This window comes from Pipistrellus kuhlii, unplaced genomic scaffold, assembly GCF_014108245.1.
Source record: "Pipistrellus kuhlii isolate mPipKuh1 unplaced genomic scaffold, mPipKuh1.p scaffold_m20_p_4, whole genome shotgun sequence".
Taxonomy (NCBI): domain Eukaryota; kingdom Metazoa; phylum Chordata; class Mammalia; order Chiroptera; family Vespertilionidae; genus Pipistrellus; species Pipistrellus kuhlii.
Genome location: NW_023425540.1, coordinates 11,121,739 through 11,143,725, shown reverse-complemented (window position 1 = coordinate 11,143,725; position 21,987 = coordinate 11,121,739). Strand labels below are relative to the sequence as shown.

General features: G+C 46.1%; 1 protein-coding gene across 2 annotated transcripts in view; it reads right to left on the bottom strand.

Moving 5' to 3' along the window:
- Positions 1-21,987, bottom strand: part of ANKRD33B (ankyrin repeat domain 33B) — a 63,801-nt gene that overhangs the window by 23,435 nt on the left and 18,379 nt on the right. For both annotated transcript variants that reach the window (XM_045571876.1, XM_036411214.2), the window contains exon 2: positions 5,752-5,881. In XM_045571876.1, the coding sequence (XP_045427832.1) occupies positions 5,752-5,881 (130 nt within the window). The remainder of the gene's footprint in view (positions 1-5,751; positions 5,882-21,987) is intronic.

The window sequence follows — 21,987 nt, the reverse complement described above, 5'->3', positions numbered from 1 at the left end:
ATCAATTGTTGATTAATCAAACGTTTTTGAGTACCAATGATGGGCTAAGAATCTTGAAATAAAATAGACAATAAACTTGTACTGCTCTGAAAATGGAAAGATGTTACAGAATTTGGTTGTCTAAACTCTTGATTGGTTTGACACCAGGTACTCAAAATGTAGTTCCAAACCAGACCAGCAGAGGGAAGTGTTGACTTTGGAAATATCACATCCCACAGACACTACAGGGAGAATGCACTGGCCCCATCCTGAAGAAGGAGATGCAGGCGGGGAGCAGGGGAGGGCCACTCAGACAGGGCTCCCTCCCAGTCTGTGGGGAGAGCAGGTGTCTGACTGAGGAGCAGGGTGAGCTTGGCTCTGGTTCAGGCTCACTCCTGCCTGGCCAGCAGGCAGGGGCCAGCCCTGCAATGAACACACACGCACAAAAAGGCTCCAAAAACTGGAATTTACAGGAAATGGCAAGCAAATGCTAGGAAACTGCAGAGATTTTCCAAGTTATAGTTTCTTAAGTGAAAGAGTAGAAACCAAGAGAAAGGAAAACATCTTTAAAAAAAAAATCACAATTAAGTCAGACAGAAATTATGATCGTGGGTAGTGATAACAAATATGACAAATAGAATGAAGAAGCATTTATTCCTGGCTTCTGGCCATGTCATAAATTCTCCCCTAAAGCGAAACCTTTCCCAAATCCAGAGTCAGGCCTGGTACAGGCAATCGGAGCTCACCCCGGTCACCCCTGGGAATCTTGCTGCCACGGGGTCCCCAGCAGCAGGAGGGAGTAATGGGAACAGGCTGGCCGGGTGTCGGGACATTTCCTTCTGAAACTTTAAAGTAAGTTCAAGAAACAACAAGTTTCAAGGATGCATCAAAGTTTCCTTCTACCCAACCGACTCTGTATTATCACCAGTTCAAAGAGAGCCCTCGGCTTGCTCACTGCACCTTACTCCTGCCATTTGCTAAGGAGGAACGAGAAACACATAATTCCATCCCTGGGACTTACTATGCATTTCTTTGCTTGTCTGATTTTATATTGTATTTTTGCGAGGGGAGGTATGGTAAAAATGGAAATTACTGGATAATGAGATTCAGGGATTATTTGAGGATTTACTGTCAAACATTCTCCTCCCCATTGCAAAGCCTAATGGAGACTTGGCTGTATTTTTATTGTCATTTATGTAGCCATGGAGGTTAGACCAGAGAGAATGCCCGGCAGGCAGATCACAGCATTTGCATCCTAATTTATTCTCACAGACGCTGAGTGAGTCCTGCAGGAAGCCAGGGCTGCCAACTCCCAGACATCCAACACAATTGCTGTAGCAAATAACATTAGCATGTGGTTGTTGAAAGTTTTCCTTAGCCACACAGATTCTGCTGGGGCCGGCGCTGGCTAGACCAAGTCAACTGAGGTCATTCCACCTCCCCTGCCAGCCAGTTGTTGTGGCACTGGCCACGTGACCCGGCCATGAATGTCAACGAAACTGCCGGAAGCTTCTGGAAATGGTTTTTCATCTTAGAGAACGAAACAGGACAGGGATCTGCTCCTCCTTTGTGAGGCCTCTGCGTGTGGCAACAGGAAGCCATGCCAGGTCCTTCTGGAGGGAAAGGTCAAGAGCGTTTCTGAGAAGCTGGCCCCGGGTCCTGACATCACAGAGCCACCCGATGAAACCACCCTCCGGCCACCGCTTTCAGACGGTCATGTTGCAAGAGAGGGCAGTTTCCTCATTGTGGAAGCCACTTCACTGGGTACTCCGCCATCTGCACCTGAGACGTCACAACAGAGACCAGGCTCCGATGAGAATCGGCAAACACAACTGCCAGCAATCATCGGCAAACACTGACAAGTGATCCTGCCCACAGTTGGCACGAACGCCTTTGGGAACTCGCTGGGAAACATGAATTGGTACAGTTTTCTCTAAAGGCCAGCTAGCAGCAGCCACACTAATGTACATGCCACCAGCGGGTGTGGCTCAGTGGATTGAGTGCTGTCCCATGCCGGTGTGGCTCAGTGGATTGAGTGCAGGTCACCGGTTGATTCCTGGTCAGGGCACATGTAGGCTCAATCCCCAGTTAGGGGGTGTGCAGGAGGCAGCCCACCAATGTTTCTCTCTCATCGATGTTTCTCTCTCTCTCTCTCTCACTCCCCCTTCCACTCTCTCAGTAGGGGGTGTGCAGGAGGCAGCCCACCAATGTTTCTCTCTCATCGATGTTTCTCTCTCTCACTCCTCCTTCCACTCTCTCTGAAATAAAAAATATATATATTTAAAAAGAAAAAAATTAAATGTACATGCCCTCTGATAAGCTCTAAGAAGCTATCCAGGCACTTCTCTTTCCTCCTCTGCCCTGCTTTGCAGGGAAGATAATCTCCTGAATCTGCCCGGCTCTTTTGCCCTAAAGTCTCCAGTGTGGCTCAGCACGGGGACCCGGATGGAGGAAACGGAGTGGGGTACTTACCCCAGCCCCCCCACCCGCCTCTTTCCCAGGGGCCTGCTCAGGTTACAGTGCCTGGAAGGCAGCCAAGCCCTCTGCCAGGGTAACTCTCTCCAGGGCCCTGTCCATTCATTCTGCCCTGCCCCCAATAACAGCCCCCTGACGAGCTCCTCAGTTTACCCTCTGAGCATGCCTGCTGCTCCACCTGATCCCAGCCAGGACCCTGCCAGATACATCCTCCTCAGAAATGCACCCCAACCCCAGACACAAATGCCTTCCCTTCCCCCGCATGAACTTGACTTGGGGAGGCAGGAGTAGGTGGCTTCTGTTCATTGTGGTAGACCCAGCACGCAGCACAGCCGGTGTACATGAAGGAATTGCTAAATACGTGTTTGTTTTATAGCAGTAAGTGTTTTATATCTTGTACAGAACGGGTGAGACACTGTTTACTGAACTGTCTCCCAGACATTGGACACCGGGGACACAGCCAGGAACATACAGTCACACTCAGGAATGTGCCTGTCAGAACAAGATAATCCGGTGCGTGTCGGTAGAAAAGATATAGGTCTAGAAAGTGAAAAAAGTTAAAACCACTATCTCAACTGTCTTAGCCTCCTCATTTAAATAAGAGTGGCCGCAGGCCATATGTTGGAAAAGGAGAAATCTGAAAGAGCAAGGAGCTGGAGCTTGGTCCATTTGGGAGATGGAGCATTTGGGAGAAGGAAAAAAGGTCTTTTTTGTTTAATAATAATTTTTTATTGTAATCACCTATTACTAGACATCTTCTGAAATACAGCCAAGCCCTGAGACCCCAGGCCTTCCCTGACCAGGAATCAAACCGGAAATCACCAAATAAGTACTCCTGGTTATGGAACTGGCTGACAATGGGACATCGCCTGGCGCTGGCAGCGAAAGCCTAAACAGACTCTGGTGCTATAGCACCGAACGCCAAGAGCAGCCCCTCAGCTGCCTTCCTTTCTTCTCACTTTGCTTAGTGATGGCTCTGTGTGCCTCTGGCATCTCTTGCAGGTCTGTGACCCCTGGGCCCCCAGCTTTAATGTCCTCCGAAAGGCTGCCCCAGCCACCATTTAAAATGAGAACCTCTGCCGAAACCGGTTTGGCTCAATGGATAGAGCATCGGCTTGGGGACTGAAGGGTCCCGGGTTCGATTCCGGTCAAGGGCATGTACCTTGGTTGCGGGCATATCCCCAGCAGAGGGGTGTGCAAGAGGCGGCTGATCGATGACTCTCTCTCATCGATGTTTCTAACTCTCTATCTCTCTCCCTTCCTCTCTGTACAAAATCAATAAAATATATTTTAAATAAATAAATAAATAGATAAATAAATAAATAAATAAAAAATAAAGAGAACCTCTAAAGAGGGGTCCCCAGGCCAGCAGCTTCAGTGTCACCTGTGAACTCACCGGAACGTCCCACATCACCACCCACCATCCATCGGAGACCTCTTACTTCGCTGCCTCAGCCCTTCGAAGGCCCGAGCACGGGGAGCCCATCCTGGTGCCGTACCCCTCCGCAGTCAGCAGCGCCCGCGGCCCAGAGGCTGAAAGCGCGTGGCAGACCTGACCTGTCCTCCATCGCCCCCAGCACAGCCACCGGGACCCGAGCTTTCTGCCTCTGAAACCGCCTCTGGGCCCACCAGGGTCATCTGGCCCCGTCACCACACACCCAGACTCATGCCACTCACATGCATTGCCTCTCATTGTCTCTGCACTCCTCAGCTGTCCCAGTCACAGCAGCCTACAGCCACGCTAACCTGCCATTGCTAAGACACACCAGGCCCTCTCTGGGCCCTGTGGCTTTGGATGCAATGGCTGGACCAGCTTGCCTCGGACTTCACCACTCAGCTCAAACTCCCTCCTTCACCACCCCTGTCCTGAACCAGCAGGCAAATGGGTGTTCTCACCGCAGGGCATCCAGGCTCCTCTGTCAGAGCTCCATCAGATGGGCCATTAACTGGAGAATTACCCAAGAGCAGAAATGCCCTGACTCCGACCCAGCTCCTGGCCAGTGGGAGGTGCTGAATGAGGAGCCCCTGGTCACTGCCCGTCAGCATATCCATCTGCCCGATCCCAACTCAGGGAGTTGTGCAGCTGGGCCTTCAAAGCCGGGCAGCCCTGTTTCTGTGGTGGAAAGGTTTCACCCCCTGAGACCTGGGAAACAACCGTGTTCGAGCACAGCCTGACCCCTCTGTAAGTCAAGGCCTTCTCCGCCTCCCACATCCTGGCTGGCATGGGCACAGGGCGCTTCCTGCCATGGGGGTGGGGTGGGGGGAGAGTGACATTGCAGACACTGGCTTCTCCAGCCTCCGGCGCTTCCTGCTCAGACACCAGCTGGTGGTGCAAGCCAGGACAGGCAGGTAGGCCTCTCAGGGGGCAGCGGCAGATGTTTCCCATACTTTCCATAACCAACATGCGGTGTGGTCCGGGGCTTTTTCTCCAGCTTCTGGGCCCTGACGGGGCGGATTCCCAACAAACTCCCTCCAGCCCGAGGCGCCCACACCTGGTCCTTCCAGCTCAGCCGGAAGCGCTCCTTTGCAACTGAGAACCTGCGTGATGCAACGCTGTCATCCTGGGAGCCCCGCATTCTGAAAGCGGTCAGTTGCCAAACCGGTCAAGACCGCAGTTACAAGCCAAGTGCGGCCCTGAGGCGACCTGCATAGCTGTCATGTTTGTCTCAAAGGCCTGCGTGCAATCTTGGGAGCGGAGAGCCAGGGAGCGCCCGGCGCTGTGGGCACGGGACTCCTCTGGAGAGGAGCCTGGCAGAAGGACACTCACTGGGAGGCACACACTCACCTGGTGTCTCACCCACGGCCCAGCCTCGTGACCCTCACACACGCCAGCAGGTAGCTACCGGCTCTCCATGTCCAGGCCGAGGGCAAGGCGGCCTTGGGCTCATGTCTACTTTCACACCATCGCTAGCCCGGGTGTGTCTCTTCCGCTAGTGAGTTCCCAGAACCTTTCTGAGCCCGGGTCTCCGACGGGGTGGGGTGCGATGCTCCAGGTGAGGTGACCACCAGGTTGGGCTTGCAGTGCAGCTTCAGTCCCCAAAGCTTTGGGGGTGTCTCAGGGTTCGCTCTGCCCGGTGCTGGGTAAACTGCACGGTCCCAGGTGCACAGAAGGTGTGCCCCACACCCACCGCCCTGTCTTGTACCTCTGAGCAGTAGGACAGGATTCCTGCTCAGGTTTCCTCCTTACATTCATGTCTGGAGCTGAGGGCATGCCCAGGGACACACACACACACACACACACACACTGGCAGCTGCTCTCAGGCCTGGACTCTGAGGGGAAGGAGAGGAGGGTCTTACCTGCCTGCGCAGCTGTGATTAGGGCCGTGTTCCCCTCGCTGTCCTGCCAGTTGACGTCAACATGGGGGCACGCTGCCAAGACCACCACAGCGTCCACAAAGCCGTGGTAGCAGGCGACAATGAGGCTGGTCTGGAAACAGAGAGGGAAGCGGGTCAGAGGCGCCGAGCCCAAGGGGCTGAGCCAGCAGCAGGGGAACAAGGAGGACCCCATCGGGTCATCCTCAGGTGTTCATTGAGCAGGGACTACGCGTGAGGCACCCTGCCTGGGCAACGCCAGAGAACCCAGATCCCTGCCTTCACGGGGGAGGGCGAGGACTCACCCCGACATAAACTGTAGGCCTAACATGTAAGGGACAGCGTGTTAGAAGGTCCACTGGGCCACGGGAAGTGGCTGAGTGCAGGGGGCACAGTTCCGTCTTAAACAGGGTGCTGGGTGGACCCACCGAGGAGACACTGGGAGGGTAAGAAGGAGGTGAGGGGACAAGCCAAGGGGCATGAGGGAAAGGCCCAGGCAGAGGACACGCCGGGCCCTCCCAGGGACCAGCCAGGACGCCCTGGAGCAGAGCGAGCAACAGGCCCTGGGAGGCCAGGCCGGAACGCTGGGCTTTGTTTCTGCGAAGGTACTTGGGAGATAAGATTAACGTTTAAATCAGAAGATGCTGACTAAAGCAGGCTGTTCTCTGTGCTGAGGATGAACCTGCAACCAATCAGCTGACGACCTGAAGAGAGCAGCGTGGGAAGGAATTCTGCCTCTGGGCTTGAGCTGCTCCTCTCCCTGGGTCTCCAGCCTGCTAGCCCACCCTGAAGACTTTGCACTTGCTAAGCTGCCACCATCGCATAAACCGGTTCCTTAAAATAAATCTGTGCCTGTGTGTATCTATAGATATCTATAGACATACAGAGTTAGAGATACACACACACACACACACACACACACACACTCTATTGGTTGTTTCTCTGGAGAGCCCTGATTCATACAGGGTAGGTGTCGAAGGAATACTTTGGAAGAACTATTTTCATTTTTTTTACACTCTCTGTTTCTGTACAGTTAGCATTCTTTAAACTGAGCTTTATTTATAAGGAACATGCCTGATTTTAACTCACAATGAAGAGCAAGTAAGCAAACATGATGTTTACATGAATAGCTTTCTCATTAGGACCTACGGTTTTATAACAGCCATGTACATGACTGTGGAGCGGAGAGGAAGGGAGGTGGGCAGAAGAAGCGGAAGCTGACAGACAGCCAAGGGAAGAGACGGAGGCACCAAGAAGCACACGCAAACCCATAGGCAGATGGCACAGAACAGAGCAATTAGTCCTGATCATTCAGAACGGAAAGGATATCACCATGTTCAGATGTGCGAAAAATGCCATCGTTCGTCATGTAATGTTTTTAAAGTTCGTAACCAAGAGAATAAACTTCAGTTACTTGAAAAATCCATGTCCGTAGCATATCTTTCTCCATGATAACACTACGGACAGGGCGGGGAACCCTGTATGCGGCTTCGGGGACTCTAGTGCTCCAAAGACAGGCCCTGTGTTTCTGAAAGGCAGCCGTGTGTTCCCATTCGCACGAGCACAACGTATTGGATACTATGTGTTAGGCGTAGTTTCAATAGTCTCACCTGTGACTAAGCGCCATGAGAGGAGAGTAAACCCAGGACTGGGATTTGATCTGGGATTCCAACATGGCCACATACACCTCCATGGTCTGGACTCTCCCCAGGGCCAATCGCAGTCAGTTTTCCATGCCTCCAAGTCTCCACATGGGCAGTGGCCTCTACCTAGAATGCCCTTCCTCCCACCGCACGGCCTTTATCATAGGGTCTGACCCCCGTGCAGGTCTTTTTTTCTTTTTTTTTTAAATATATTTTATTGATTTTTTACAGAGAGGAAGAGAGAGGGATAGAGAGTTAGAAACATCGATGAGAGAGAAACATCAATCAGCTGCCTCTTGCACCACCCCTACTGGGGATGTGCCTGCAACCAAGATACATGCCCTTGAACCTGGGACCTTTCAGTCCGCAGGCCGACGCTCTATCCACTGAGCCAAACTGGTTTCGGCCCTCCTGCAGGTCTTGATTCAAGCCCCTTTGCACCCATGTCCTGGTGCCCTCATTGGACTGCCTCGCACAAACCACCGCTCCCTGGAAGGTGAGTGCATCTTTTTAACTTTGTCCTCCAGCGCCTGACATGTACAAAACCCTGGCAAGCATGTGTTGGATGAATGAAACACTCCTGAACCATTTCAGTATCCCCTACCTCGTCAGCACTCAACTTCCTCTAAACCGAGGAGACATGTGAGCTTTGAGCTTGTTGTCTGACTTCCATATTCAAGCCGGGAAATTACCTAAGGTCCCAGGAAAACCTCAAAGACGAGAGCTGCCTTTCGTGTGGTTAAGTATCATTCTAGGCTGGTGCTGCCAGATCTGAGGCTGAATTATGTTGATGTGAAAGCACAGAATACGAAAGTGGGCTCAAGAATTCCATCCCAAGGAATTCCCTTTAGGGACATCAAAAGTATGTCAAGAGATCTAAATAAAGATCTGTAATCGCAAAAGCCTGAGAATAACCCAAATATACATCAAGAGATGACTGGCTGCGTTTACGCTGTGGGACTCTGCGTCGCCCCCAACAGGAACGAGGCTGGAATGCAGGCGATGAAGTGAAAAGACCTTTGCCGGATAATGTTAGGTCAACAAAATGAAAAGGAAAAACATCTTTGCCAATGACACATCTGATAAAGGGTTAATTGACAAAATATATAAGGAACTTATACAACTTAACAAAAGGAAGACATACAACCCGGTTTAAAAATGGGCAAAGGACCTAAATAGCCACTTCTCCAGAGCGGACTTACAGACAGCCAAGAGACATATGAAAAAATACTCAAAGTCACTAATCATCCAAGGATGCAAATTAAAACAACAACAATGTATCACCTCACCCCTGTCAGAATGGCTACCATCAACAAATCAACAAAGGACAAGTGTTTGCATTCTTTGCAAGGAAGTGGAGAAAAGAGAAGCCTAGTACAGTGCTGATGGGAATGCAGACTGGTGCAGCCACTGTGGAAAACATTACCAAGTTTCCTCAACAAATTAAAAATGGAACTCCCATTTGACCCAATGATCCCACTTCCAGGAATATATCCTAAGAAACCCAAAAACCAATCAGAAAGAACATATGCACCCCTATGTTCATAGCTGTGCTATTTCCAATAGCTAAGATATGCAAACAGCACAAGTGCCCATTAGTAGGTGATTGGATAAAAAAGCTGTGGTACATCATCGAATACTATGCAGCTGTAAAAAATAAGGATCTCTTACCATTTGAGAGAACATGGAGGGACATGGAGGAAATTATGCTAAGCGAAATAAGCAAGTTAAAAAAAGACAACTATCACATGATCTGACTCATATGTAGAATCTATTGACCAAAATAAACTGATGATCAAAATAGATCCATAGATATAAAAAAAAAAAATGGAACAAACTGATGAATCTCAGAGGGAAGGAAGGGTTGCGGGGGGTGGGGGGTGGTGGAGAGAGATTAACTGAGGAATTTATATGCATATATGCATAACCCATGGACACAGACAATACTGTGGTGAAGGCCTGGGAGGGGCGGGTATGGGTGGAGAGGGTCAAGGAAAGAAAAAGGGGAGAGAACATTTGTAATACTCTCAACAATAAAGATAAGTTTAGAAATCAATAACCTCAGGTGAGAATAGTGTACATGATAGGACCTCTTTTTGTGTGAACTTCTAAAACGTGTTCAGGGCTCCTGCGAAGGCTAAGTTCATAAAAGATCTTTTATTTTTCTAAAGGGAGATGAAAATTTAACTGACCACATTCAAGACACAGAAGAAAGGAGGCTTTGAGAGTTAACTGTGTATTTTGGATCTGTCTCAATGTCCTTTCAAGGTGTCATTATACAAATAAAGTTATTTTGGCAATAAGGTTACAGGTGATATTTATATTTTTATTCATGCTTCTCTGCATCAAATAGATGGCTAGTAAATTGTTTTAAATGTTAAAAACATACATTGTGAAAGGTAAACTGCATACACTATGTCAGGAGAATTCTTATAAGGCAGGCTCACCTAGCAAACTCTGGACAAGGAGTAAATTCAAGGTTTTTATGATTCCGAACAATTTCACTTTAGAGACTACATTTTACATACAATGTGAATTTTATCGTCGTTGCAAACCCCTTGTTTAGATTTGTAATTTTAGACTGTGATTTTTAGAAACTACTTTGTTCAACTATAGTCTGTCTTCAAATCCTGTGTGTGTGTGTGTGTGTGTGTGTGTGTGTGTGTGTGTGAGAGAGAGAGAGAGAGAGAGAGAGAGAGAGAGAGAGAGGAAGAAGACCTAACTTGCCCAGTGCTGGCAATGGTTTCCACATAGTCATTTTACAAGCAATCAGTGATAGCAAGCCACCCTATTTATTTGCAAGTCACCTGAAGACAGTGATCATCAAAAATAAGATCATCAAAACAATGGCATGTTCCCCTCACCACTGACTCACCTAACCTATCAGAAGTGAAGACTGGAATTTCCACAGTGCATATTTCACAAAGCTCAACAGAGAGCTTTAAATAGCCAGAAGAATAAAATACAGAAAAACCAAATGGAACAGAGCCCCTCCTTATGAGAAAGATCTGATGCAGGGTGTGCCACACAGCAAGGGCGCGGAGCGTGTCTCCACAGCACAGACTCAGGGCCTCCAGCCCCGTCAAGCCCTCAAACCACACAGCCCTCAGACATGGCAACCTTATGAGAGACCCTGGTCAGAACTGCCCAGCCACGCTGCTCCTGAATTTCTGAGCCAGAAGCTGTGGGAGAAAATAAATGCAACATTACATAATGCAAACAATGAGCTATTGACAACACCAATCACAATTTTCTGAAAACCATACATATTAACAGACAATTTATGTTTCTGTCTTGACGACTGGATCCTCAGATTAAGGTTGAGTATATGATTATACAATAAATAAATAAATAAATAAATAAATAAATAAATAAAACACCCAATTAAATAAAATGTCCTAGCATTTCATTAATGCTATTGTGAATTACTAGGTAATATGCCAGGTACAGTGCCACAAACAGGAAATATTCCCTTTCGGCTTAAACCAGGATTCACTATATTCTCAGAAGGATGAGACCAAAGCTATCCCCTACCCCCCCTTTTTTTTTCTTCAAAAATCTCCTCTTGAAATTAGAAGGGGAAAAAGTTAAAAAACATTTTCTACTATATAATCTTACATGTGATCAAATATTGTTTAAAAAGAGGTATATGACATTTAGTCATGAAAAAAATGCTTAAATTACAATATAAAATGAAGCATATAGACACTTTAATAATCAAGGTTGTAAAATTATCTCTCAAGAATGCATTAAAAAAAACTAGGAAGAGCCGGGACCAGTTTGGCTCAGTGGATAGAGCATCGGCCTGCAGACTAAAAGGTCCTGAGTTCAATTCTGGGCAGGGGCGTGTACCTTGGTTGCGGGCACATCCCCAGTGGTGGGTGTGCAAGAGGCAGCTGATCAATGATTCTCTCTCATCGATGTTTCTAACTCTCTATCCCTCTCTCTTCCTCTCTGTGAAAAATCAATAAAATATATATTTAAAAAAAAGAAGAAAAAAAAAGAAAAGAAAACTAGGAAGAAATGCACCATAATTTCAGCAGTGGTTGAGTTTGAATGCTGATATCATAGGTGACTTCGTTTTCTCTGTACTTTTCTATAGTAAAAAGTCCCACTTTTTTTCTTCTTGTAAGCACTTGCTTCTATTTAATAGTCATAAATTTTAAGGAAGAAATTTCAGATAAAGGTTCCCAGGTGTCTTGCTTGTTCAGCTGCATAAGCAGTAAGACTACACATTCATAGTTTGGAAGAAAATAATACCAAAATAAATAAATAAGTAAAGCTATGGTTATCCTTTCCTGGAAGGAGTTGAGGAGGGTATACATTTTCAACCAAGTATGCAGTCAATAAAGGAAAAACAAATTGGACCTTCCAAGATCTATAAATTACAATCAACTTTACTAATTTCTTGCAAAAACGCTCTGTAAAGTTTCAAGGAAGGCATCCAAGTTGCCTATTACATTGGCATCGGGGGTTGAAACCCTTGGATGGTCAACTACTCTGCCAATTTGTGCAAAGCTCCACCCAGCTGGTCTGCTGCATGTTCCTCTCGTGTAGATCCAACTCTACAAGTCTTTTTAGGGCAGTATTTGCACAAATCTTGGGCCTGAAAGGCACAGCTACTGGTTTGTGTCACATAGTGTGGCAGAATGTAGTATAATTTAATCTCCATCCACAGTGCAATGCAGTGGATGGAGAATAAACATCCTATGTAATTATTCCCTCAAGCATTACTGTGTTCTGATTGGTTCAGTGGGGCCATCAGTAGCATCACCTGGGAATGTGTTAGGAATGCAGAACCCTGGGCCCCAGGCCAGACCTGGTGCGTCAGATCCTGCATTTTTGCCAGCCCCAGCTGGTCTACGGGACATAAAGTGTGAGGCGTGCCAATCATCAGCGTGGGCTATCAGCTGGATAGTGACAATCAACGGCTGTCACTGTGGTTGGGAGCCTCAGTTACTCCTCCGGGATGCCAGAAACAGAGTTCAGCTTGCTTTTCTTGGTAGCTTTTGCTTTCACTAGTTTTTCTTTTCAGTGTGCCTTCTTTCTTGGCATGCCCAGTCTCTCATTCAGGTATCATACTCTTACCTAGGCCTGGCCCAGGTGCCTACAGCACCCACTCAAATAACAACTAATTGGTCTAGTTTGCCACCAGCTCCCTGATCCTTCACCATGAGTCATCCTTGGTCCCACTGGTGTGAACCGCAGCATAGAGGAGTCACAGAGAGTAGGTGAGATCACAAGACTTTGTGGTTTGTATCTGCCGTACAGATTTTGGAATATTAGCCAGCAATATGTGACACAAAACAAATCCAATGGAAAGCAGGTTCCCAGGGCTAGAGGGTCACCCTGTTTCAGAACCCTCCCTTCACCAGCCCATGAGCAATCATCACCATCCAACTAGCACTGACGTCCACAGGTGCCTTTGAGCTAGTACTGATGGTGGACAGGTATCTGGGCTGGGTATTGAGAAGACAAAGACCAACTTTAAACCAGACATCCCCTCCCCTTGGGAAATTCCCTCTGGGGAAGGAGACAGGGAAGTAAACAGGGCAACCAGCCCTGCCCCAGGGGACCAGGGAGCATGAGGACTGGAAACTGGTCCAGTCTGGGGGAGGGGCTGGCACTGAACCAGCTGAGCCTCATTAGCCAAACCTTCGTGGTGCCAGGGAAGATGGAGACCACATTCCAAGAGTCGGACAAACAGGTGCAAAGACTGGGAGCTGACAACTCGTGGGGAAGCAGAGGCAGCCGGCTGCTCAGAGAGGAGGGGATGGGTCATGAAGTCATGCAGGGTTGGCATGGAGGGGCTAAGGAGTCAGGATTGTGTCTGAAGCCAGTAGAGAACCAGAGAGGGTCTTACACTGGCTACATCATCATCATCATCATCATCATCAGATTCTCCTCAAATCCTGCCTCTCAGATTTGAGTTCAGGTACAAGGGGAGAGCCTTGCCACTTTCTTCTCTCTATTTTCAAAATATCCGTTAAATATGGGAACCCCCACACCCTCCCACCGACCTCTTCTAACTGCCTTGCCAACTCTGTGGCCTAAGGTGAAACTGAAACTGATATCTGTCTAACTCACAGCTGTCAGGGCAAGGGCTTCCACAGAACCTTCTGGGCTTCGCAAGGCCTGTTCTCCAGGTGCTCATTACCGTCTTCTAACTTGATTTTTTTTTTCATGTAAAAATTTAAATTATAACCTTTTCCAAATGTGAAGGCTCTTGAGATCATTAGTCATCATGGAAATGCAAATTAAACCATACCACCACACACCCACCAGAATGGCTAAAATTAAAAAGACTGACAATAGCTAGCGACGGTGAGGGTGTGGAACGCACATGTTCCCGGCAGATGGGAGTGTAAAAATGAAACAGCCACATTGGAAAACTGGTGGTTCCCTTTACCAGTTTCTGATAAGGTTCAATATATGCCTCCATAGGACCCAGCAATTCCACTCACAGGTATATTTCTGAGAAAAAGAAAAGTCTACATCCACATAAAGACGAGTACAAGAATGTTGAGAGCAGCAGCTTTATGCATAACAGCCGAAAGTTACAAACGAACAAAGATCCATCGAGGGACTAGGTAAGAATATTCATTGAGAGACTCTGCTGAACTCAAACTCCTATCACTTACAATACCCACACATCTCAAGCGCATTACACTGAATGAAATAAGCCAGATACAAAACAGAATGTGCTGTTTAAGTCCATTTAATGAAATTCAAGAACAGGCAAAGTTAGCCTATGGTGATTTAAAAAAAAAAGTGAAGAGGATTATTGGAAAGGGGTATGAGAGAACTTTCTAGGGTGAATGAAACACTGTATGTCTTACCTGGGTGATATGTATGTGTGTGTATTCATTTGTCAAAATCCATTGGACTCCTAAGAGTTATGTATTTCCCCAAATGTAAATTATATCTCAACGCAGTACTGATAGAGCAAAAAACAACTTAGCCAAAGACATACAAATGATCAAGGAGCACATGAAAAGATGCTCAACATCATTAGTCAAGAGGGAAATCCAAAACTAAACCACAATGAAAAACCACTCCACACCTACTAGAATTTTTTTTTTTTTTTAAATAGCAAGGCACCCTGACCGGTGGCTCAGTTGGTTGGAGCGTTGTCCCGCACAGCAAGGCGTTGTTGGTGGAAGTGGAGTTCTTTGGGGTCCGCAAGGAAAAGAATTCCCCGAGGCTCCCTCGGGAGGATGGGGTTTTGTGGAAAGCTTTACTGATGATGTGAAATTAAGGGGGTTCCCTCCGAAGTCCCATTTCTGCCATCTCCCCATGGAGAAAGTCCAACCTTGTCTTCAGGGGAACCAGGATAAAGGCCACTGCTCAGAATTTCTGCTTCAGATCGAAGCTCAGGCCAGCCCAGCATCTGGCTAGCTTAGCTGGTGCTCCAAGCTGCAGTCCATTGCACGGAGTTCTTTGGGTGCAGCCACAAAAGGGGTCCACAGGGCCATGGGCCATGGGCCATGCGGCTGCTTAAGGCCACATGCCGTGGAGAACAGGGGAACGCATGGTGAGTGCAGTTCACGGAGCAGAGAGAACAAGAGAGCACACAAGCAAATGAGAGAAGGAACTCTTTGGGGATTTTAACCAAGAGTTTCCTCAAACTGACCAATCAACTTTCCAAGATTTTGCGCACTTCTGATGGGCCCACCCCCTAGCCAATCCATTGTCTCAGGCTACAATGACAGGCAAGTGCCTCCCCTAAGTCACCCTGACTTCATGCACATGTACCCATCTTTCTCTTTGTTCGATTCCTTCCCCCAGTGAACAGGTACAGCAAGTGAACTCATGGTTCCCTGGAGAGCATGAAGCTGTAGCTTCCTGGAGAAGCTGCCCAGACGACCGTGCTTATAACTTGTGACCTCCCCTTTGCTCTCTTCCTAATATTATAGTATTAGTAAACTAGAAATTAGCTAATTATGATGATAACAAAGGGGTTGCAGATTTGATCCCCAGTTGGGGCATCCATACCTGGATTGCAAAAAAAAAAAATCAATAAACATATCCAGTGAGGATTTTTTTTTTAAGCAGAAATTAAAGTATGGCAAGGATGTAGAAAAATTGGAACCCTAGGCCTTGTTGGTGAGAATGTAAAATGGTGCAACCCCTGTGGAAAACATTTTGTTGGTTCCTCAAAAAGCTAAACATAAAATTACCATATTGGAACCAGTTTGGCTCAGTGGATAGAGCATTGGTCTGTGGACTCAGGGGTCCCAGGTTCGATTCCTGTCAAGGGCATGTGCATTGGTTGTGGGCACATCCCTGGTGGGGGATGTGCAGGAGGCAGCTGTTCGATGTATCTCTCTCATCAATGTTTCTAGCTCTCTATCCTCTCCCTTCTTCTCTGTGAAAAATCAATAAAACGTATTTTAATAAAAATAATAAGTAAATAAAATTACCATATGATGCAGGAATATACCAGTAATAGGTATATACCCAAAGCAATTTAAAACAGGGACTTGAACAGATATTTGCACGCCTGTGTGTAGAGCATTATTCCTAATAGCCAAAAGGTAGAATCAACTGATGTATCCATCAACAGATGAATGGGTAAACAATTGGGCCTATGCATACAATAGAATATTATTTCTTTAAATTAAAGAATGAGATTCTGGCACATACTACAACGTGGACAAACCTTGAAGGCATCATGCTATATAAGGAAGTCAGACACAAAAGGACAATAGTGTATGATTCCACTTATGAGAACTATCTAGAATAGGCAGATGCATAGAGACTGAAAGTAGGTTAGAGATTACTGGCTCTAAAGGGAGGAGGGAATGGAAAGTTACTGCTTACCAGTTACAGGTTGTGAGGACGATGAAAAAGTTTAGAACTAGACAGCAGAGATGTTTGAACCACACTGTGGATGTAATGCATACCACTGAATTGCATGCTGGTTACAATGATTAAAATGGGAACTTTCATTTATATATATTTTACCACCTTAAAAATTCATAATGAAATGTGCCCACAACCATTTAATTCTATACCTTAAGTGGACAGATAATATGACATTAGAATTATACCTCAATGAAGCTGTTAAAAATGAAAAGAAAAAACAAAAGCAACTCAGTGTTACACACATAACATGGGTGGATCTAAAAACCATTACATCACATGAAAGAAGTTAGGCTCAGAGCATGCTTCGTGTGCCTCCACCGAAGTCCCAACACTGGCCTAACTAAGCCGTGGGCATAGAAACCTGAGCAGCGCTGCCTCCGATGGGCAGGGACTAGGGGAGAGGAGTGGGGGAAACTCGCCATGGGGATGAAAATGCTCTATATATATCATGAGCAGGAGATGACTGCACAAGAGCATGAATTTCTCAAAAATTATCCAGCTGTTCTTTTAGAATGTGTGCACTTCACTATATGTAAATTATAGTGCAATGAATTACTATCACCATAAAATGTGGTCAAAAAGCAACAAGGCGTTGATGGTGATGTGAAGGGTGTGGAAAGAGCAGAGCCAGAGGTGGGAAGCCAATTAGAAGGCTCTGGTCGGATCAGTCACTGGGCAGAGATAACACCACTGAACAAGCGGCACCCAGAAATAACTCAGCGAGGGCATGCAGGGTGAAGTCAGAAGAGGCGACTGGCTTCTGACATGGGCCCCTAGGAAAGCAGCAAAGTCACCCGCCGAAGAAAGAAGCGCAGCAAGAAAATCCAGTCCTCTTGGCAAACGCACAAAGGCCCAGAAACCTAAACCAATTCAAAGAAGAATCACCGCTGCACACAAGACAGATTCAACTTGAACCAGAGCTCAAGTGGAAAGTACAGTTCATTACAAAGGGTACTGGTGTGTGTCTAAGTCGTTGGGCTGTTTCGTTTGGGCTTGTTTTTTTTCTGGCTGGGAATAGTTTGCCCTGCTTCGGCCAAAGGCAATCTATTCCCCAGGCACATGCAAGACAAGATCTCCTCCAACTCTTCCAGGAGTCAGTGAATGCAATCCATTTCTTTTGACCGAGTAACAGAATTGGGGGGAGGGTCTCTCCTGCCCCCCAGCATGCTCCTCTGCCTCCCTCTTCCGTTCATCCTGTCACATCTGCCCATCCATCCATCAGGTTGGCAAAAGATGGACAATGGGCAGAGATTTTCAGAGGCATAATCACCCAGACGGTGGTGACTACAAGGCGAGACAAAATGACCAGCTGGGAGGCAGGGATGAGCTCAGAAAGATGGCGTCGCAGGCAATGATGAACTTGTAAAGATTAGTTTCATCTCCAAAAGCTGCTCAGGGCCTCCCCTCCACACACCCTGCCCCCCAGAGCCCTCTTATGAAAAGACACCCTCCACTCAGGTGTCTCAGCCACATCCTCTCTCCCTCACCTACCTACTTACTCCCTGCTAGGGTGTGGGTTGAATTGTGACCCCCAAAAAAGATATGTCCAAGTCCTGATCCCCTGGTACTTACTTGTGAATGCAACCTTATTTGGAAACAGTCTTTGCAGAAATATTAAGTTAAGCATCTTGAGATGAGGTCATCTTGGAGATCTGAGATACAGATGCACAGAATGGGGAGGCCATATACTGATGGAGGCAGAGACTGGTGCAGCCACAAAGCAAGAACACCTGGGGCTGCCAGAGGCTGGGAGCAGAGGAAGGATCCTCCCCCAGGGTCTTCGGAGGGAGAGAAGCCTGCTGCCACCTTGACTTTGAGTTTCTGGCCTTTGGAACTGTGACAGGATAAATTTCAACTGTTTAAGTCACCAAGTCTCTGCTAACTTGTTATGCAGCTTTGGAAACTAGCATATCCACACCCCAGCATATCCATACCCAAGCACCACTCTCACCCCATGTTCCTCCAAGCATCTCCACCACTTGCCCCGCTCCTGCCTCTCCTGCTCAAGATGTCACCCTTAGGTCTGGCCCTCACTCACCTGCAATAGCAGCAAAGCCCCCATCAGATCCCCTGCCTCTTGACCTGACTCCCGCCAATCCTCCACACATATGTGTCCTTTCTCATTAAAAATGTCCCTTCCAGCCGAGGCTGGTTTGGCTCAATGGATAGAGCGTCAGCTTGGGGACTGAAGGGTCCCGGGTTCGATTCTGGTCAAGGGCATGTACCTTGGTTGCGGGCATGTCCCCGGTGGGGGGTGTGCAAGAGGCAGCTGATCGATGACTCTCTCTCATCGATGTTTCTAGCTCTCTGTCTCTCTCCCTTCCTCTCTGTACAAAATCAATAAAATATATTTTTAAAATAAAAAAAATTAAAAAAAAAAATGTCCCAGCAACTCCCAGGTTGCCCTTAGGAAGAAAGCCCACGGCTGCCCCCTCCCCAGCCCCAGCCTCCGTGGGCATCATGTCATTGACACCTGTGGTGTCAGCAGCAAGTACTGTGTGATGCATGTGCAAAATTAAGATCCAACCGCACCGTGCCTTACAATACTCAAAACACCTGCTAATTTGCTTACCTTTTATTCCTCCAGCCACCCATCACCTCAACTTTTAATAAATGGAAAAATATATGTGATTAGGGAAGTGGACAGAATGAATAATCCACAAACAGAGCCCTGGGCTATAAATGCTGTTCCTTCAAAATAACTAAATGCAAATGCAAAAGAAAAGAAAAAACATCTGAGCAACTAGCACCATCAAAGAGCATCCACATTTGTCATAGGGAGAACCCAACATAAACCCTGGTTCTCTAAAACACTAGTTCTGATCAGGGCTCATCAGCATTTAGTCAGCATTTAGTTTACTCACCTACTCCAAGCCACTACTGTCCAGTTAAAGAGATGTTTACATTCACAGGGATTATTTGCCCACAGGAAGATGCACATGGCACGTACTACACACACAGTCACAGACTCATGAAAAGCTACTGCTCTGTGCTGCCTCTGATTCATTCTGGTTTCAGGTGTGTTATGTAGAGGCAATGTGCTTCTTGGTTTTTCCAAAATCAGCAGTTTGTATGTTGATCAAAAGCTCCAAACATCCAGTTGCAAAATTGCATTGTTGTTGCAATTTCAATAAGACTTTATTTTTCAGAGCAGTGTTAGGTTCACAGAAAAAAAAAAAGAAAAAAAAAAGGAATTAAAAAAAAAAAAAAAAGCAAACTGAGCAGAAAGTACAGAGATGTCCCTGCCTGCAAAGTTTTAATATGTAGAGTGATGTCTAGAGCAAAGTAAGGCCTGTGCCATATTCAAATTTTAACAGTAGAGCTATAAAAGCTAAGAACAGTCCTTTTTTGTTTTTTTTTAAGAGCATAATGGGCTAATAACTAAAGCTTTACAAAAAAAGGAAAGGAGTGACTATATGCCCTAATATTTTTAAATATGCTATTGCAGCTAAAAAGGTAGTCCTAGCACACTAATTGACTCTTAGACTAACATTAATTACCTTGTGACAGTGATATAAGTATTACTTGTTTTCAACTGTTAGAATAAAAATAATAAAAAAAAAAAACAGATAAATTCAAGCTCTACATGGCCATCATTACAGAACCCCAACTTTTCTTTCTCTCCCTCTCTCTTCCCAATTTCTGCCGTGTGGCCTCAGGAATGAACTGTACTTTACAGAATCTGTGAGTAATAAATCTTTGTTTTTCCAACGTTCCCTGATAGTTGTTGCTGAGAAGCATCTTGTAATTATAGTAAGAACCACAGGGCCAGTCCAACCACAACACTGGCTCTGGCCGGGCTCACCATAGGTAGTACAGGCCCAGGTGAGGGCCCCAGGCATTTCTAGTCTATAGCATCACTACTGATCAGCTGAGAACACAAACAACAAGGCATTGAAACAACAAATGTGAAAAAGTAATGATGCATACACGGGATTATTTAAATACCAACAGTAGTGTTATGTGTTAGCATAAATACACAACCATGATTTTTTAAATGGATAAAATCAGATAAATTAAAGAAGAAAACCAAAGAATCAATGAATATATGTGAAATGTATAGAACCTCCCTAAGAAGCAAAGTAGTGAAAATTACAATATTAGTGAAACGCCACGTCTCTAACAAAAAAGATTATATTTCTACAAAAGATTATAATCTATAACGATAAAAGCATAATATGCTAATTAGACTGGGTGGCCAAACGACATTCCGGATGACCTTCCAGATGAAGCCCAGCTGCAAGGGCCAAGCCTCTTGCATGAATTTCGTGCACAGGCCTCTAGTATCTATTATAAAAAGATACTCACAAAAGATGGATTACTCAGTTACTGGTGTTGGACAAATGCCTTAACCATCTGGGAAAAAGTAAGATTGGATCTTTACCTCACGTCTTATGCCAATACAAATCATTAAATATACAGCCATAAAAACACTGGAAGGAAAATTTAGATGAGTATGTCTATAAACTTGGGTTTTTAATAAGCATTGTGAAGCCCGATAGCAAAGCTAGAAACCATAAAGAAAAAGATAAATCTGACTATACAAAAATCTATACCTTCTCAACAAAACAATAGTATAAACAAAGTAAAAAGACAAACGGTAGTAATATGCACTTTCAGCTACGGAAAACTGGCTTCAATCACATCTACTCTTCCCCTGGGAGCAAGGAAGACAATGGTGTTTTATTAATCTACTTGGGGGCACAGTATTTATGAGATAACCAGGATTTGCAGGCCCGAGACACTAGAAAGAAGGTAAAAGCCCTGAGATGAGCCTCTAGTCTCATCACTTTCCTCCTCGTGGTATCTGCTGCAAGACGGAGAAGCCAAGCAGATAATGGTCAGAGGCATCAGCAGAGCCTATCACCATTTCAGGATTAAGGAGACAAACTTCAGTTTAATAGGCATGCCAAGGCCTATGAAAATGCCACATTTCTGTAAGGAACCCAAAGGGCTAGCTCCTACGAGGCAGGCAGAAACAGACCAGACCGTACAGAGACTACAGCCTACCTACCATTATCTGCCCCACTGTCTGCCAGAGGCCAATGAAGTCCTCTCTGGAAGAAGACAGCACCATCTAGAGCTGCCTTAACGTTTCATACACAATAGCTAGTATTGGCAAAGGATGGAAGCATGGCACTCCAATACCTTGCTAGTGAGCAGGTTCACTCTTCTTAAGAGCGTTATTTGCTATGTATCATGTCAGGCAGGATAAGCTAGTTTTTGCACAGTAACAAACAATCCCCAGTGGCTTATCATAAATGTCTACTTGCTCATATGACACGTCCACTGCAGGTGGGCTGCAGGTCTTTTCCATGCTGTTTTCCCTCTCAGACTAAGGTTGATGGAGGAACCTCTACCTGGAATATTGTGAGTCTCATCGCAGAGAGAAAAGAGTGTATGGAAAAATCACAAGCTGGGGCTTAAAGCATAGCCAACATTACACACGTCACTTCTGATACTGACTTTGACAAAGAAAGGGGCATGGCTAAGTGTCATGCTATGGAGAGAAAACCTACTCCTGTTCCAGGGATAAGCAGAATTATTTGTGAAAATAACAGGATTCACTGCATGGATCCAAATTCAAGACCAAACACCTAATAATTAGGTCAATATGCAAAGATATATATAAGTTGATATGTTACCCATAAACTCGAAATAACCTCAGTGCCTACCAATAAATCGTAAATAAAATAAAATAAAATATCCA